The sequence below is a fragment of the Lampris incognitus genome, chromosome 17, assembly GCF_029633865.1.
Source record: "Lampris incognitus isolate fLamInc1 chromosome 17, fLamInc1.hap2, whole genome shotgun sequence".
NCBI classification, from domain to species: domain Eukaryota; kingdom Metazoa; phylum Chordata; class Actinopteri; order Lampriformes; family Lampridae; genus Lampris; species Lampris incognitus.
This window is the reverse complement of record NC_079227.1, coordinates 43,632,647-43,652,256: the sequence shown is the minus strand read 5'-3', so window position 1 is coordinate 43,652,256 and position 19,610 is coordinate 43,632,647. Positions and strand designations below refer to the sequence as shown.

The window sequence follows — 19,610 nt, the reverse complement described above, 5'->3', positions numbered from 1 at the left end:
TCACCCAGAGCTGCACCTTGGATGGTAATGGCGACGCGCAACTGCTCTAACTCTGCTGGGTCCATGTCTGGTCGAGTCTTGCTGTAACACCGTGCGTTTGGACCCAATTGCAGAGAAGAGGCAGAGGCAGTTGGTAAGTACTAAGTTGCTTTACTGGACTTCAGCAAACACAACCAAAAAAAACACTGCCAAACAGGGCAGGCAAAAAATGCAAACAAGAATAGCCATAAAATACTAAACTAAGAAAACACTCTCTCACACAGAAGAGGCAAGTGAAACACTCTCTCACACAGAGGAGGCAGAAGAGGGTTCAGGAGACGGACGAGAGTTCAGGAGACACAGGCTTCCGCAGACTGATGCTAAGCTTCTCCAAGACTCGAAGATGTATGTCTGCCAAGCACCCGGTCAAATAGTCCCCGGCACAGGTGCACCAATCAAGATGGGAGAGCCCAGATCACAGACCATGGCAGGTGCACCCGATCACAGGCCAACCAGTACGCAGATGCCATTCATACTGGCTGATCGCAGGCCGATAGGAAACTGTCACACCTGTTGGCTGCTGATCCTCTGTCCAGTGATCGTGTGACAGAGTAGTAGCTCACCTCTCTCAGTTAAATACGAGTATATCATTTCTTCAAGAAACACACTTTTGTAACGCTGATGTCAACAAAATCCGGAAAAGCTGGGTGGGGAAAGTGTTTCATTCGAAATTTAATTAAACGTCCAGGGGGACTGCTATAATTATACACAAAGATATTTCATTTGAAACTGACAAAGTTGTAGCTGACCCGAATTGTAGATATGTGATAGCTACTGGCAAACTTTTAAACAAACCCGTAATCCTGGCAAACATATACGTATGCACCTAATTGGGACGACGATTGTTGTGGTTACACCGCCCCGAGCTGCCTCCCCGGCACGTTCAAGCCACTCCCCCAGCTCGGACGTGCCGGAAACATCCGAGCGCTCGGCTCGCGCTCTGAGGAGACGAGCGCTGCACTGCACCAGGTGTTTGCCATCATCCATCAGGCACACCTGCGGCAATCAGGCAGCCCTCTACAAGAAGTCTCCCAGAACACCACTCCGTGCTTCGACGTACTGAACCCTGCGGTAAAGCTCTGACAAGCCCTCCAGCGTTCCTTGCTATTCTGTTTATTTCCCCAGTGTCTTATCTTTGCGTGTCTCTCTCTCTCCTCCCAAGACTCTCCCTCCGCGACTTCCACGGCTCCCCGCGTCTCCCTCGTCCCCAGCGATCCTCACGTTTTTCCCCCGGACCTCTCCAGCGATCTCCCCCCGTGTCCCCCTACCTGGATCCCTCCTTTCGGACTCGACTTCCCGGATATCGGACCTGGACTTCCTCGGACAACCCCTCCTGGATCACGGACTGGACTTTCCTGCCAGGTGCACGCACATTATTTCAACACCTCCTTGTCATTTACATACCGCACCATACATAGGCTAAGAACACTCACACATAGTTATACACACAAACTACTGGACACCACACATAGTTTATTCACACATCCCACTAACAAAACGTTTTTTTGCACCATACATTCTCCTCCCCCAATAAAACCCCCTTTTTGGATTTTGAAGTCATCCTGTGTCTGTCTGCCTTGGGTTTCGCCACACGGGTCAGGTTCTGGTGCGCGAGCATAACAGAACGTCGAAGCCATTATGGACCCAGGCAAACCCAAGGGGCAGACTGTCCCTGTGACGCCCCAGAGCCCCGTCCCCCTAGAGGCAGTAGTAAGAAGTCACAGCTGCCAACTTGCCTCTCTCCACTCAGAGCTTACTACTGCCCTCACCAATGTCACCGGAGAGATCAGCGATCTTCAGTCCGGCTCCCAGGCAGCGACGAGCGCGTTAGATGCCCTCTCCGCGCAGATCGCTGCACTCACAACAGCGGTCTCCAGGATGAGCGACCATCCTGCTCTGGCCCCGGTCCCTGCCCCCAGCTTGGCCTCCGGATTCCCCGTTCCTGGTCCCGACGTTACCCCTCCTCCGAGTCAACCCCCACTGGACCCCCGGTTCGAGCCTAACCTTCCCTGCCCCAAGGCCTTCGGTGGGGAGTTCGAGCTGTGCAGGGGTTTCCTTGGTCAGTGTGAGCTCCTGTTCAAACACCAGCCAGCCAGGTATAGGACAGGAGAGACTAAGGTAGCCCTTGTTATGTCCCTCCTCACCGGCAAAGCCCTCAGCTGGGCCATAGCGGCGGTTGGCCATACCGAGCGGCTCGCCTCGGACTATGGTGCCTTCCGCCGCGAGTTCAATCTGGTGTTCGACCACCCAGCTGACGGGCAGGAGGCTGCCAGCCACCTCCATTCCATCCAGCAGGGAGCCAGGTTGGTGGCAGATTATTCCTGGGAGGTTAGGATACTCGCGGCAGACAGTGGGTGGGATGACACTGCGCTCAAGAGTGCGTACAGAAGGGGGCTGAGCGAGCCCGTCAAAGATCTCATCGTTCGGGACCGCCCTACCTCCTTCAACGAGCTCGTCACCCTCGCCCTCCTGATGGACGAACGGCTGCGGGAGCGGCGCCAGGAACGCGCCCCGCGCACTGGCCCCTCCCATAGATCAACCCCCGTCCGTTCTACCGGTGCCTTCCCTGGGTCAGCGTCCCGTGGGCTCTCTCCACCCTCACACCCCCCCTCGCAACCCTGGGTGGCTTCTGGATCCAGGCCGGAGGAGGAGCCCATGCAGTTGGGTCGGTCACGGCTCCCGCTGGAGGTTAGGGAGCAGAGGATGTGTGACCACCTCTGCCTCTACTGCGGGAGGTCGGGCCACTACATCAAGGCCTGCCCGACTCGCCTAAAAGACCCGGCTCACTAGCGAGGGGTGTCCTAGTGAGCCTGACGACCCTTCCTCAGCCCCAGCCCAAGAAGGAGCACAACCAGTTGTTCCCGGTCACTCTCACCTGGGGTAACGACTCACTCTCTATTGGTGCACTCCTGGATTCGGGGGCGGACGAGTGTTTGATGGACATCTCGCTGGCCCGACAGGCCGGCATTCCACTCGTTCCCCTAGACACACCCCTCACAGCCCAAGCCCTAGATGGTCGTTCACTTGGTAAGATCACACACAGCACTGCTTCCCTCACTATTTCGGGTAATCACGTGGAAACTATGCGTTTTTTGGTTTTGCATGCCCCCACAGCGCCCCTGGTGTTAGGAAGACCGTGGTTGGAACGGCACGATCCCTACATCTCTTGGTCTACTGGGTGGATTTTGGGTTGGAGTGTTGTGTGTCATGCCAACTGCCTTCGCTCCGCCCACTCCCCGTCCAGCAGCCTCAGACCCGTGCCTCCTCCCACGGATCTCACTGGTGTTCCTCCCATTTATCACGATTTAGCCCCTGTATTCAGTAAGGACAGTGCACTTTCCCTTCCCCCTCACCGTCCCTATGATTGCGCCATAGATCTCCTTCCCGGGGCCGCCCTTCCCACCGGTCGGTTGTATAACATCTCCGTCCCGGAGAAGGAGGCTATGCGCAATTATATCAGAGTCCCTGGCCTCAGGAATCATAAGGCCCTCGTCTTCCCCGGTGGCAGCGGGCTTCTTTTTTGTGGCAAAGAAGGAGGGCAGCCTGAGGCCTTGCATAGATTATCGAATGTTAAATGACATCATGGTGAAAAATAAATATCCACTCCCCCTTATGAGTTCCACGTTCGAGCCACTCACTCACGCCATGGTGTTCACGAAGCTGGACCTGCGCAGCGCGTACCACCTGGTGCGCATCCGGGAAAGGGATGAATGGAAGACGGCCTTCAACACCCAACTAGGGCATTTCGAGTACCTCGTTATGCCCTTCGGCCTCACCAACGCCCCGGCCGTCTTCCAGACGTTGGTCAACGACGTGCTCCAGGACATGCTGAACACGTTCGCGGTGGTGTACCTGGATGACATCCTCGTGTTCTCCAGGACTGAGGAGGAACACCACCAGCATGTCCGCCTGGTCCTCCAACGGCTACTGGAGAACAGGCTCTTCGTGAAGGCCGAGAAGTGTGTTTTCCACTCCGCCTCCATGGAGTTCCTTGGCCACATCGTGGAGAAGGGGCTCATCCGCACCGACCCCAGGAAGACCCGAGCGGTGGAGGAGTGGGCACGGCCCACCAACAGGACGCAACTCCAGCGCTTCCTGGGGTTTGCAAACTTCTACCGGCGCTTCATCAGGGGGTTCAGCCGTGTGGCCGCCCCCCTCACTGCACTCACCTCCACCCTCCGCCCCTTCTCCTGGACCTCGGAGGCAGAGGCCGCCTTCTCGGCCCTGAAGAGGCTGTTCACAACGGCTCCGGTGCTCACCCACGGACCCGTCCAGGCAGTTCATCGTGGAGGTGGACGCATCGGACATGGGCATCGGAGCCCTCCTCTCCCAGCGGTCGGAGGAGGACCAGAAGATCCACCCGTGCGCCTTCTTCTCCCGGCATTTCAGTCCTGTGGAGAACTATGACATCGGCAACAGGGAGCTGCTGGCCGTCCACGCCGCCCTAGAGGAGTGGAGACACTGGCTGGAGGGAGCAGGGCAACCGTTCATCGTGTGGTCCAATCACAAGAACCTGACCTACGTGCGGACGGCTAAGAGGCTCAACCCCAGGCAGGCGCGCTGGGCTCTCTTCTTCAGCCGGTTCGACTTCACCCTCACCTACCGCCCGGGCACCAAGAACGTCAGGGCAGACGCCCTCTCCCGTCTGTTTCCCGAGGGGTCCCCTGACGCTCCAGACACCATCCTTCCCCCGGCCCGGGTGGTGGGTGTCGTCACCTGGGCCATCGAATCAGTGGTGAGAAGGGCCCAGCGCGCCCAGCCCGACCCAGGCAATGGAACCCCGAACCGGCTATTTGTGCCTCCCTCTGTCCGGCCCCAGGTGCTGGAGTGGGGCCACTCCAGCCGTTTTGCCTGCCACCCCGGTGTCCACCAAATGGCGGCCTTCATCCGCAGGGGTTTCTGGTGGCCCACCATGGAGGCAGACACCAGAGTGTTCGTGGCTGGCTGCACCACCTGCGCCCGCAGCAAGGCTCTCCATTGCCCTCCAGCAGGTCTCCTGCGCCCCCTTCTTGTCCCTGGCCGACCTTGGTCCCACATTGCCTTGGACTTTGTAACTGGCCTCCCCGTGGCCCCAGGCAATGACACCATTCTGACCATTGTCGACCGGTTTTCCAAGGCCGTCCACTTTGTTGCCCTCACCAAACTCCCCTCTGCAGCCGAGACGGCGGACCTTCTCGTCTCCCACGTCGTCCGACCCCATGGGATTCCCCTGGACATTGTCTCTGACCGTGGTCCCCAGTTCACTTCTAAGGAGTGGCAGGCCTTCTGTAAGGGGATTGGGGCCACGGTCAGCCTTTCCTCTGGGTATCACCCCCAGACCAATGGGCAGGCAGAGCGGGCCAATCAAGCCCTGGAGGCGGCTTTGCGTTGCGTTACTACCAGCAACCCTGCCTCCTGGAGCAAGTACCTGCCCTGGGTGGAGTACTCGCTCAACTCCACGGAGAGTTTGGCCACCGGTTTGTCCCCCTTCGAGTGTTCCCTTGGCTATCAACCCCCTCTGTTCCCCCGTCAGGAGTTGGAGGTGGCGGTTCCGTCCATGAGGGCCCATCTCCGCCGATGTCAGCGCGTTTGGAAGACCGCCCGGGCCGCTATGTTGCGAGCTACAGAGCGGGCCCAGCGCAGCGCCAACCGGCAGAGAGTGCCGGCCCCAGCTTATCGACCTGGCCAGAGGGTATGGCTCCTGGCCCGGGACCTGCCCCTCCCTACCCTCAACCGAAAGCTGGCTCCCCGCTACGTCGGTCCCTACACCATCGACCGCATCGTCAACCCTTCGACGGTGCGTCTCCATCTCCCCACCTCACTCAAGATCCATCCCGTCTTCCATATCTCGCGCCTCAAACCGGTAGCCTCCAGCCCCCTGTCTCCCCCTGTCCAAGCTCCTCCACCCCCCACGGTCCTCGACGGTGGTGACATGGTCTGGAATGTCGACCGGCTGTTCGCCGTACGCCACGGGGGGCGTGGGTACCAATACCTGGTGGACTGGGTTGGCTATGGGCCCGAGGACCGCAGCTGGGTTCCCCGGTCCTACCTGGCCGACCCCGCACTGCTGGAGGAGTTTTATCGGGCCCACCCCAACACCATCAGACGGTCGCCCGGTGTCTCCCGTAGGAGGGGGGGTCCTGTTGTGGTTACACCGCCCCGAGCTGCCTCCCCGGCGCGTTCAAGCCACTCCCCCAGCTCGGACGTGCCGGAAACATCCGAGCGCTCGGCTCGCGCTCTGAGGAGACGAGCGCTGCACTGCACCAGGTGTTTGCCATCATCCATCAGGCACACCTGCGGCAATCAGGCAGCCCTCTACAAGAAGTCTCCCAGAACACCACTCCGTGCTTCGACGTACTGAACCCTGCGGTAAAGCTCTGACAAGCCCTTCAGCGTTCTTTGCTATTCTGTTTATTTCCCCAGTGTCTTATCTTTGTGTGTCTCTCTCTCCTCCCAAGACTCTCCCTCCGCGACTTCCACGGCTCCCTGCGTCTCCCTCGTCCCCAGCGACCCTCACGTTTTTCCCCGGACCTCTCCGGCGATCTCCCCCCGTGTCCCCCTACCTGGATCCCTCCTTTCGGACTCGACTTCCCGGATATCGGACCTGGACTTCCTCGGACAACCCCTCCTGGATCACGGACTGGACTTTCCTGCCAGGTGCACGCACATTATTTCAACACCTCCTTGTCATTTACATGCCGCACCATACATTGACTAAGAACACTCACACATAGCTATACACGCTAACCACTGGACACCACACATAGTTTATTCACACATCCCACTAACAAAACGTTTCTTTGCACCATACATTCCCCTCCCCCAATAAAACCCCCTTTTTGGATTTTGAAGTCATCCTGTGTCTGTCTGCCTTGGGTTTCGCCACACGGGTCGGGTTCTGGTGCGCGAGCATAACAGACGATGCTTTCATTGTTTCTTTTTTCTCGGCTCTACCCGATGTGGACAACCATTTTTTAATTATTGGTGGAGACCTTAACTGTGTCCTTAATCCCATGTTAGATCGCTCCGCCTCCAGACCTCTACCACTGTCCAAGACAGCCAAAGTAATTAATAATTGCATTGAACAATATGGGTTTTTTTGACCCCTGGAGGTTTAGTTTCCCTACTGGAAGAGCATTTCTTTTTTCTCGCCGGTTCACCACACCTATTCCCGAATTGATTATTTTGTTTTTGACACTCGGCTTATACCCATCACTGAGTACCATAGCATTGCCAATTCTGATCATGCCCCCCTTTCCTTTGAATTGTTTTTCCCTGAACAACCCACGCCATGCAGAGCATGGCGCCTGAACTCTCTTCTACTCTCGGACTCCATATTTGTTAGGTACTTGAGCACCCAGATTGTTTTTTATCGAAACAAATGTTACACCAGATATCTCCCATGAAACTCTCTGGGAAACCCTGAAAGCCTACCTGCGTGGCCAAATTATTAATTTCACCTCACATAATAAAAAATAAAATATTTCCAAACTAAAGGAGCTCAGTGATAACATAGCCCAGTTGGATGCACAATATGTCACTTCACCTACCCCAGATCTTTACCAACAGAGGATCTGTCTTCAGACATAATTTGACTTAGCTTCAACAGCTAAGGCTGGACATCTTCTTTCAAGGACTAAATACACTACCTATGAACTTGGGGACAAAACAGGCAGACTCTTGGCTCACCAGGCACTCCAGGCATACGTGTTGCGTCAAATTACACAAATACAGACCACTTCAGGTTCCATAGTTACAGACCATAAACAAATTAATGATACATTTGCTGAGTATTATGGTAAACTACATACATCCAAGTGTAATAATGGTCCTGATGAGTCATTCCTTTTGTCAAGGATTGAATTTACCTACACTTAGAGATGCAGAGAAGTCCGACCTTGACAGCAGTTTGACTGTGGAAGAGGTTCGGGAAGCCATCAAGTGTATGCAGTTGGGGAAAACACCTGGGCCAGACGGGTTCCCAGTGGAATTTTTTTAGAAGTTCTCAAATGAACTCTCCCCATTACTCCTGAAAATGTATAATCAAGCCCTCTCGAATGGTCAGCTACCACAAACACTGAGGCAAGCCTTAATATGTCTCAACCCCAAAAAAGACAAAGATCCTCTGCGCTGTGAATCCTATTGTCCAATCAGTCTCCTTAATGGAGATTTTAAAATTCTTGCGAAATGTTTAGCCAAGCGCCTTGAAGGGGTTCTCCCAGACCTTATTTCACCTGATCAATCAGGATTTATTCAGGGTAGGCACTCCTTCAATAATACTCGTAGGCTTTTTGATATAATATACACCCAGTCGAAATCTGCTTCACCTGAAGTTGTAGTTGCCTTAGATGCGAAGAAGGCTTTTGATCGAGTGGAATGGGGTTTCCTTTTCGACAGACTTTCAAGATTTGGGTTTGGACCCAACTTTATTTCTTGGGTTAAATTATTATATAACCACCCATTAGCATCGGTTCGAACTAACGAGGTACAATCAAGATATTTTCCGCTGTATGGGGAACAAGACCTTTTGATTTAGTGATCGAGCCACTTGCGGCTTCCTTACAACAGTGTGGCTCCTTTGAAGGGATAATACGTGGTGGTAGCATACACAAGGTGTCATTGTACGCTGAGGACCTTCTCTTATATATCACCGACCCTGCACTGTCTCTTCCCTCTATCCTATCTAAGCTGGAACAATTTGGAAATTTCTTCGGATACAAGTTGAATCTGCAAAAAAGCGACATTTTCCCTCTGAACTCTATGACCCTTGGTATCCCTGCGTTTATGTTCCCCTTCAGGAAAGTGAACTCAAATTTCAAATATTTAGGGATTACGGTTCCTCGCCCCTTTCAGCTTTTACACAAATTAAACTTATCCCCTTTAATTGACAAATGCAAACAAGATATGGAGCGCTGGCACACGCTACCATTATCAATGGCTGGATGCAATAGCTTGCTTAAAATGAATATTGTCCCTAAGTTCCTGTATCTTTTTCAGAACATTCCTACTTTCATTCAGAAAAACAGTTTAGCTTTCTTGACAGGATGTTTCTAACTTTATCTGGAATGGCAGACATACAACGGACTTCATACAACGTCCCAAAGCACTGGAAGGGATGGCTATGCCCAATCTTCTTTACTACTATTGGGCTAGTAATATCCAGAAGGTTGTCATGCATGTTCAAAGCAGCTCGCTTGAGCACAAACCTGAGTGGGCAAACACAGAATCCCATGATCTTCCTATTTATCCTTAGTCACTTCCCCACCACCAGTGGTAATTGGCGCACCACACAAAAATCCGGTTACAGCTCGTACAAACAGAATATGGACTATATATAGTGGCTAGTTAGCCACTATAAATCCTCAGCCAATGGCTAGACTTAGAAAGCCCCTAGGAGCAGGATCTTGGTACTCCTCTCCCTGATGACTTGTGGGATCCAGTTTTGGAACAGGTACACTCTTCCTCTTCATGCAGTAGATTTGGGCTTATTCAGTTTAAGATTGTTCACCGTGTCCACCTTACCAAAGCTAAATTAGCTAAAATTTACCCCAACATCGACCCCATTTGTGACAGATGTAAACATGCACAAGCTACCTTGTTGCATATGTTCTAGACATGCCCTGAGCTACATACATTTTGGTCAGCAATATTTAAATCCTTAAGCGAAATTTTTAGTACAACTATTGATCCGTATCCTTTAATTGCCATACTTGGTGTGAGACTGGAAGACTATGACTGGCCATCTAACATGTATAAATTGGTGGCCTTTACTACATTGCTAGCTCGGCGCCTAATACTCTTAAATTGGAAGAGTTCAAGACCTCCATCCCATGTCAGATGGATCAGGGATATTATGTATTATCTCAAGTTGGAAAAGATCAAATTTACCTTAAGGGGTAACAGGGACAAGTTCAAGAAAGTCTGGATGCCTTTTCTGACTTACTTTGACACTTAAACCAGTATAACAGACTGGGATGCCTCTTTACTCGAGTCAGGAATGGCCCAACTAGTATAGACTATAAACTGAGAGATTTTTTTGTGTCTTGGTGAACCATGCTGATTATTTATTTTTCTTGAACTTTTTTTGTTGTTTTTTTTTTCTCGATTTAGTTGTATGTAATTTCATTATTTCTTTAATTTGTATTTATCCTTGAGGATCTGGGAATGTCAGGTGGGGAAGGTGAGGGGTTTATTGTGTTAAATTACTCAATATCTGACTTGTTTAATATGTTAAAATTGTAAATGCCAATAACGATATTTAAAAAAAAAGATGGCAGGATAAAGATGGCAGGATAAGAATGGCAGGATAGGAATGGCATGGTAAGGACGGCAGGATAGGAATGGCTGGGTAGTAATGGCAGGATAAGAATGAATACAAGATTTTTTGGGATGTTTTTTTGGCTGGACCGCCACAGCGGGGCTAGCCCTACACATGCGGTGGTAGAAGTTGCAGCTAATATGTGTTGTCCATTGCTGAGGGGAGAAAAAAAACGTTTTAATTACTGCATTTATTTGTATCATGCCTCATAGTGAGCATAATTTCCCGAGCTGAAGGAAACAATAATTCGCTAAATTAACGGAAACATTACGCAGCGTCTCTTGAAGCAGAGTTGCATGACATCTGGAAGAATGGTTTCTTTCAGCTTCTGCATTCCAAACTGATATTTATTCACGTCTGAGCGTTTAAAAACCAAGCTTTGAGGTAAGCTCTCAGGTACACTCTGTCATGTTGTAATGAGTATGGAGAAAACACAAACACGTGTGAGATGTAGTAGAGAACGTAGTTTAGGGGGAAATGGTCTTTATTATGTGGGACATGTGGTAGATGTTGTACGTGGGCAATGACGTACAATTACACTGGTACTGTCCTTTAATATTAGTGTTATATTATATTCATCAACCTCTGAATCTGGATTATCATTAACGGTGAAAAAATCATCGCTTTTCAATGTTTGTAGATAAGCTCTTACATTTAGAGAGCCTACTTAATTCAACATAATTCAACATTCCTAAATGTGTGGTTATAACTAAGGATAATGACAATATGCTAAGAAGTAAAACTTGTGGTATTTTCATTAAAAGTATTGAGAAAGCATGTGCGATAAGTTGTCATCAGATGTGTGATCATGTTTTACATGTGTACATACTGCTTCAAGTTATCTGAACTTACCTGAGACAGTTTCATCTGCATATGGGCGAAGACGTGCAGGAAACCCACCACGGCATCCCACAGACGACTGTGGGCTAAACTCTGCTGGTTACCAGTGCATGGGCCCTGCAACATGGTCAACAGCAAGACAAAATACAAATAAATATAGTCCTTGGTACACAGACAAAAGACAAAACTCTACCAAGCCTGCCACAGCGACCGTATGGCCCAGAGCAGCAGCTTCATATCAGTTCAACTTACACATTAACTCTCGTGTTGTCCACACATTGTGTATACTGCCCTAGTCTTAAGGGTCATTTATGAGCCGCCTTCATTAAACCTCTACATTAAAGCAACTGAATTTAATTCTAAACCCCAAATCTATTTTGCACGAAGAAACAAGCTGTAATTCATCACAAACTGTGTGACCATCTGGGTTTTCCCTCTTCACAGTGCAGAAAGACTGCATTTAATCAGTGAACACCCCTCGTTTTTATAGGGTCACATGACCCGCACAGGTCTTAGAGTCACACATGACTCAGACATGTCTTAGCGTTACACATGACCCATACATGTCTTAGAGTCAAACATGACCCACACAGATCCTAGGGTCACACATGACCCACACAGATCTTAGGGTCACACATGACCCACACATGTCTTAAGAGTCAAACATGACCCACACAGGTCTTAGAGTCACACATGGCCCACACATGTCTTAGGGTCATACATGACCCACACATGTCTTAGGATCCAACATGACCCCAAGACAATCTTAGTACCCTAGTGGTGTACAGCTTTCGTAGAAATATGAACAAAAACCATGTTTCACTTTTTTTCTAATATTGGGGTCACTCTAGGAAAAGTCATCACATTTCAGGTTGAAAAAAGATCATTTAGAGCCTTTTCTCTGCCGTTAAACACCGTTATGGGTAATTTTGATCTGGAAGACAACAGAAGAGGTAAAGTGTATGTGTATTATGGTTAAGTGATATGGACAGAATCAAACATCACAATATGTTTCACTGAAATAATTGAGACTAATAATGTGACAATATTTTTGGGATGACTACTGGTGCGTTCATAAGATGTTTACACTCAATGTAGATGTGACGACCAGGCAGGTACAGGTGTTCCTTTGGTTCATCTCAGTCAGCAAAAACAGTCTAACAGGTTCAATACATTCTGTCACTAATGCAGCCTTTAACATTAGAGAATGAGAAAATGTAAGTTATAGTACGGCACTGTTTTACAATAACACATCTCAGACAATATCTATTCTCAAATCATGATAGCGATATTATATCGATATATTGTTCAGGTCCTACATGCATTAAAAAGACACAACCAACAGCTTTGATACACAACCAGCGTAGTCTGAGAGGCTTAAATTAACAACTATTGGCCAGTAACTCAGTTCAAGTACAAAACAGCCTTTAGGACAGGACCCAGAAGAGGTTTTCTTTGTTTTAGTTCCTCCCAAGCATCAGAATCAGAATCAGAATCAGGTTTATCGGCCATGTAAGTTTGGACAAATGGAATCTGACCCCAGTTTCCGAGGCTCTCACAATGTATTTAACATAGAATCACAGCACAGCACGCATACTATTAGTTTCTAAGGGTGATGTCTCACATCGCTGTAAAATCACCTGTTGCGTATATATTTTCCTGGATACGTAGTTTTTTTGTTTGTTTGTTTTTTTTTTGTCCAAATGGGTTGGTTAGTTTGAGTCAACTGAGGTAGACATCATGAACACTGGTGGATGTAAACTGAATGTTGATTTTCTATTATCAACGCATAAATAGCATAATGGGGTAGGACTAGAAAAGTTCTCAAGTTCTTACCCCTTTTGAACATGATTAGGATTATTTAAGTTGCTTATTTGTTGCTAATATGTTTGGTTTTTTTTTTCTTTTCATATCGCTTGTTTTCTTTAAAGGGGACCTATTATGCAAAACTCACTTTTTCGGTGTTTTTGCATATACGTTTGAGTATTTGATGGGCCTATTGTTACGGCTCGCCCACCTCGCGCCAGCAGCCAATCAGCTCGTCAGGGGTGGGCTTAGTCGTCAGGGCTGGGCTTAAGTTTGCTGGTCTCCCAGCGCCTGTTGCTAGTTCGTGCCATAACCATCTCGGTGAGGTGTCTACTCTTCCCTCCATGTGTATTCTCTCCGAGTTTATCTCAGCCCGCGGAGTTAGTTTTCTCTGTTTGTTGGGACGACCCGCGAAGCGGATTACTGGACTCTTTTCGTTGCCGTGTGTGTTTTGTCGGTGGACCTTAAAGGGACATTTCGGTTCATTTTGGGTTTCCTGCTTCCTAGTTGCTCCTTGTCCTTCCGTGTTGACCTTTGTATGAACTATTAATAAAGTACGCCAGTTTCGGCGATGTCTACCTCTGCCTGGTGTCGCGCGCTTGGGGTCTCCCACAAACCCTAACAGTACGAACTGGCCATGACGACTCCAGCCGGCACAGAGAGCGTACCGACCAGTCCGGTTCGAGCAGCTCTCATCGAACAGGTCCAACTGACCAACTCCCACACCCAGCAGCTAGAGGCGGCCTCTGTCGCTGTGAGGGATCTCCAGACTCGGGTCCAACCCCTCCAGGTCTCTGTGGATAACCTAACGGGCCAGCAGGCGGCGTTGGCGAGCCAACAAGAAGAGATCCTGCGGCAGTTGCAGACCATCACGGCGGCCCTCACCACCCAGCCGCCGGGCAAGCCTGCTCCTGGAGTCGTGGGTAACCTGCCCCAGTTAACCCTGTGGGGCTCAACCCAGTTCCCCCGGAGCCCTGCCTCTCCAGTCCACGACCATTCGATGGCAACTTCGAGACCTGTGCCACGTTCATCATGCAGTGTGAGCTGGTCTTCATGCACCAACCCAGCATGTTCACGTCTGATACTGCCCATGTCACTTACGTGACCAACCTGCTCACAGGCTGAGCAGCTCAGTGGGCCACTGCCTCCTGGTCCATGAGGGCCAGTTCCGCCTAACCTACGGGGACTTTGTGGCAGAACTACGGAAGCCAGGACCCTGGTGCTCGGCTGAGCAATATCCAGCAGGGCAGTGGCAGTGTCGCGGACTACTCAGTGGAGTTCAAGCTGGCTGCAGCTGAGAGCGGCTGGAACGACCAGTGACTTCGGGTCACCTTCCGGAGAGGTCTCAGCGAGGCTGTCAAGGACCAGCTAGCCACCCGGGAGGAGCCCACCTCCCTCGATGACCTGATCAAGCTCTCCATCCGTATCGATGGACGCCTCCGGGAGAGGAGGCGCAAGCGAGCCCTGCGTGGATCCCCATCCATTCCCCAGTCGTCCAGCACTCCTCACAGGGCCCCTACTCCTGCTCGCCCCACGTTCCCTGTGGCTGTTTCTCCCTCCGTGCCCCAGACCACGACGGGGAGCAACCTATGCAGCTGGGGCGCACGCGCCTTAGTCCGGCCGAACGGGAGGCCCGGTTCAAGGCGGGTCAATGCCTCTACTGCAGCCAGAAGGGACATCTGATCAGCAGTGACCCCACTCGGCCAAAAGACTAGGCTCACTGGGACCCCGGGAGATCCTAGTGAGCTGCCTTTCCTGTTCCCGCCGTCCTGCCCCACACAATCATCTGGTTGGCGTTACCCTGGCCTGGGCTGACCAGCGGCTCACGGTGGGTGCACTCCTCGACTCGGGAGCTGATGAGTGTTTCACTGGACTCAGAGTTTGCTGCCCAGGCCAACATCCCGCTAGAGATGCTGGAGAGGCCCATGGAGGCCTTCGCGCTGGACGAGCGCTGCCTGGCCAGCATCACCCAAAGCACCCACCCTGTCTCTCTCACCATAGCAGGGAACCATGTGGAGAGACATCGGTTCTTCATCATCCAGTCCCCGTTAGTCCCTGTGATCCTAGGGCGCCCCTGGTTCGTGCAGCATGAGCCACATATCACCTGGGCCTCCGGTACCATCATGGAGTGGAGCTCCTCCTGTCATGCCCAATGTCTCCAGGCTGCTCCCGGCCCGTCTCCCCAACGTGCCCCTCCTCCCTACCTTTCCTCTGTTCCCCCTGAGTACCATGATCTAGGTGAGGTTTTCAGCAAGACCCGGGCCCAATCTTTTCCTCCTCATCGGCCTTATGACTGTGCGATCGACCTCCGCTCTGGGGCACCCCTTCCCAGCAGTCGCCTGTACAGCCTGACCATCCCTGAGAAGGCTTCGATGGATGAGTACATCTCCGAGTCCTTGGCAGCGGGGCTCATTCGGACCTCGTCCTCCCAGGTGGCAGCTGGATTCTTTTTTGTGAAGAAGAAGGACGGAGGCCTCCGACCCTGCATTGACTATTGCCAACTCAATGAGATAACCATCAAGAACAAGTATCCCCTTCCCCTCATGAGTTCCACCCTTGAGCCCCTCGCCCAGGCTACAGTCTTCACTAAGCTGGACCTCCGGTGTGCCTATCATCTGGTCCGGATCCGGAAGGGGGACGAGTGGAAGACAGCCTTTAAGACGCCCCGGGGTCATTATGAGTACCTGGTCATGCCGTTCGGCCTCACCAACGCCCCGGCGGTATTCCAGGCTCTCATGAATGACATTCTCCGCGACACGCTCGACCAGTTCGTTGTGGTCTACCTCGATGACATCCTCATCTTCTCCAGTTTATTTTTGGCAAAATACTGTTAGTGTGTGACGGATTTCAGCAGGTTTTCAGGAGACTGTCGATTTTCGATGTGAGAGCCAGGGGATGTGTTGGCCGGATCACAGGGATTTTCTCTGGCCGGGCCGCCTACACTATACCCGGACTCGCTTTGTGTCCTGATCAATGGGCTAACTTAACTTAACATGCCTTCGGAGGGCCTCCGGCGGCCTGCTTTGCCGGCGTTTGGGTGGTCGGTTCCTCCGGTCTTGCAGACCTTTTTTTTTTTTAAAGCGAGCAGAGTGCCGAGTCCTCTCTGTTGCTCCGCTCGTCAGCTCTCACGGCGGGGCACAGAAGGACCGTTTGTCCCACTTGTTCCTCCACGGCTCCCGCCGCGAGTTTCACCACCCCTCGCCCGGTCCAAGAGCTCGGTGTGTACCTCGCGACGCTTCCCGGAAGACATTTTCTCAAAATCCGCGCACGCTTTAAAAAAAACCCCAAAACTTTGCCCCCCCCCAAAGAAAAAGCAAGGGCCGAACTCCCGACCGGTGTTTACCGAACCCGGCCGCGTGGTCCGTCACCTACCCGTCTGTACATCCCACCACCAACGGGGTTGCGGTTTTCGGGTCCGCCCAGCCCAGTCCGTTCAGCCGGGCTCGGCGACATGAGGCTACCTGGTTGATCCTGCCAGTAGCATACTGTAACGTGCATGGATAAGTATACACGTTGGTCCTTGACTAACGGGGTCGGACCTTTTAGTCGACTGGTTAACTTTGTTGCTTGCGGAGCGAGAGAGACGGGTTCGCGTCCCGACTGTGGGGGTTCCCGGACTGCCCCCCCCCCGAATTCGCTACACTGGTGTCAGAAATGGGATGGACTTCTCTAAACAGCAAACGTTGGCCGAAGGGCGTAACCGAAAGTTGGCTGGTGAGCGTATGGAAATCGCTGCTCTCGAAAAGGAGATCAGAGGTCTGCTCTCTCTGCCAGATGGGAGCAGCGCAGCGCAGTGCGGCCTCAGGAAGGGGGAGACCTGTGCCCACCCCTGAGTGCGGTAAATGCGCTGGGTAATGTCCGAGGGGCGGAGTCCCAAGGAAATGGAAAATTTCGCCTCTTTCAGAACGAGTCCAATGGGGAGTCCCCGCCGCGTCCTGCCCCGACCGTGCGACGACAAACAGCCAGCGCTTCCCGAAGGAGGGGGGTAGTGTAACGTGCATGGATAAGTAGACATGTTGGTCCTTGGCTAACGGGTTGGACCCTTTAGTCGACTGGTTAACGTTGTCGCTTGCGGAGTGAGAGATACGGGTTCGCGTCCCGGCTGTGGCGGTTCCCGGACTGCCCCCCCCCCCGAATTCGCTACAATATGCTTGTCTCAAAGATTAAGCCATGCAAGTCTAAGTACACACGGCCCGTACAGTGAAACTGCGAATGGCTATATACATAATGATTGATATCCAAAGGAGTTGAATCAAGCGCAACTGGACTTGGTATATATGACTAGACCAAGCTAGTCAGACTGGCTGGTGATGAGACTCAGAATTTATCCTCTTGGAGTCGTTGTCAGAGCCATAGATGTCCATGGCTCTTTGTGTCCCGATGTTTACCAACGCCCGTCGCTAACAGAACCATAGATATGAGTGGCTCTTTTGTGTACCGATGTTTGGCCGCGCCCGTCGCCATCGAGCTGTTGATTTGCATTTGTTTAGCAGCAACGGTCGTAGGGGGTGTTAATTTCGACTTTATTATTCAGTGGTAATGAGTCGTTGGAGCCGTTAGTGACCGACTGTTGTTCTTGGAGGCTAAGCTTCTTGAGTCTCCTGTGTAGAGATGAAAGGATGGCATTGTAAGTGGGAGTTAGGTGGTGTCGCAGACCTCCTCCTTTGTTGAGGGATGGTTTTTCCAGTTTCGCATAGATGGCTTCCTTCACCCCTCTTTCAAACCATCTATCTTCTCTGTCCAAAATGTGTACGTTGCTGTCCTCGAAGGAGTGTGTCTTCTGCTTTAGGTGTAGATAGACTGCTGAGTCTTGTCCTGAGGAGTTTGGCCTTCTGTGTTGGGCCATCGTTTGTGTAGTGGTTGTTTGGTTTCTCCTATGTGTAGGTCAGTGCAATCCTCATTGCATTGTACAGCATACAACAGATTGCTTTTCCGGGTGTGTGGTACAAGGTCTTTGGGATGAACCAGTCTTTGTTGGAGTGTGTTGCTGGGTTTGAAGTATACCGGGATGCGGTGTTTGTTGAAAATTCTCCTGAGTTTCTCGGAGACCCCAGAAACATACAGGATGACTGTGCTCTTCCTTCTGTTCCTTTTCTCCTCGTCGCTCACCTGGTTGGTCTTTTTGGAACGTGTTGCAGTTTTCACAAAGGTCCAACTGGGGTAGCCACAGGTTTTTAAAGCTCCCTTCAGGTGTTTGTGTTCTTCTCGTTGGGCCTGAGTGCTGCTGGGCACATTGTCAGCTCTGTGTTGCAAAGTTCTGATGACGCTCAGTTTGTGTTCCAGAGGGTGGTGTGAGTCGAAAAGTAGATATTGGTCTGTGTGTGTAGGTTTCCTGTAAACCCCAATGGAGGCTCCTTTCTTCCCCGATGTGGACGTCACAGTCCAAGAAGGGAAAACTCTTGTTCTTTACATCTTCCCTTGTGAACTTAATGTTCTTGTCCACTGAGTTGATGTGTTTAGTAAACGCTTGCACCTCTTGTGTTTAGATTTTGACCCATGTGTCGTCCACATATCTGAACCAGTGGCTCGGAGGTGTTCCTCTGAAGAAGTTCAGGGACCTGTGTTCTACCTCTTCCATATATAAGTTGGCCACAATGGGAGATACTGGTGAGCCCATTGCACAGCCGTGTTTCTGTATATAAAACTGGCCCCTGAATTGGAAGTATGTAGTGTTCAGGCAAAGGTCCAGTAGTTGGCAAATCTGGTCTGGGCTGAGGTTGGTCCTATTGTGGAGGATGTCATCCCATAGCAAACATTGCCTCACAGTTTCCAAAGCCTCCATGGTTGGGATGCAGGTGAATAACGAGGTCACGTCGTAGGATACCATGGTTTCATCCAGTTCCAGTTTTACGCCTTGGACCTTGTCCACGAAGTCAATGGAGTTTTGGATATGGTGAGGTGTTTCGCCCACTAAAGGGGTCAAGAAGTTGGCTATATGTTTGGCAATGTTGTACGTGACAGAGTTTATGCTGCTGACGATGGGCCTGAGGGGGGTTCCATCTTTATGGATCTTAGGGATTCCGCTCAGCTGTGGAACCCATGGGCTAAGGATCTCAGGTGAGCAAAAAAGTCAGCTTTTAGATCACTTCTTACAGATAATTTCTGTTTGATGGCTCTCTTAGTTTTACCGTTTTATTCGTTTTATATTGCCCATGGAGTTCTTCATTACGTTCTGAATGAAGAGTTTAAAGAAGCCTGGCTTCATGTTCAGAAAGGTGTCCCTCGACACACCGAAATACTCATTGGTAAACAGCGAGCTGGTTAGATCTGCTGGGTCCATTATTGGTCGGGTTATACCGTCATGCCGGGAGCAGGAATTGAGGACCCAAATGCAGACAGCGGGGACAGACTGGGCTAGAACAATGTTTTAACTAAACAAACAAACTCACAGACACATGAATGGTGGATACAGACAGCAAGGAAGGCTCGAGACAAGACATGCAGCATCCGGCTAAACATAAGCTACCATAGTTAACATTTCACTTATAACCCAACAATGACTCGGGGCAACCATTGGGAATATATACTGTTGGGGAGCCAATCAGGGAGATTGGGCACAAGTGAGTAGGAACAAGCATAGCATTCAGGGAATGGGGAACAGGTGAGTAAAGCAGGGGCAGAAACAGAA

General features: G+C 51.1%; 1 protein-coding gene across 1 annotated transcript in view; it reads right to left on the bottom strand.

Annotated features, from left to right (window-relative positions):
- The window catches only part of ryr2a (ryanodine receptor 2a (cardiac)), a 1,161,183-nt gene that overhangs the window by 424,994 nt on the left and 716,579 nt on the right, over positions 1-19,610 (bottom strand). The window contains 1 exon segment of the mRNA XM_056296806.1: positions 11,189-11,293. Within this exon segment, the coding sequence (XP_056152781.1) occupies positions 11,189-11,293 (105 nt within the window).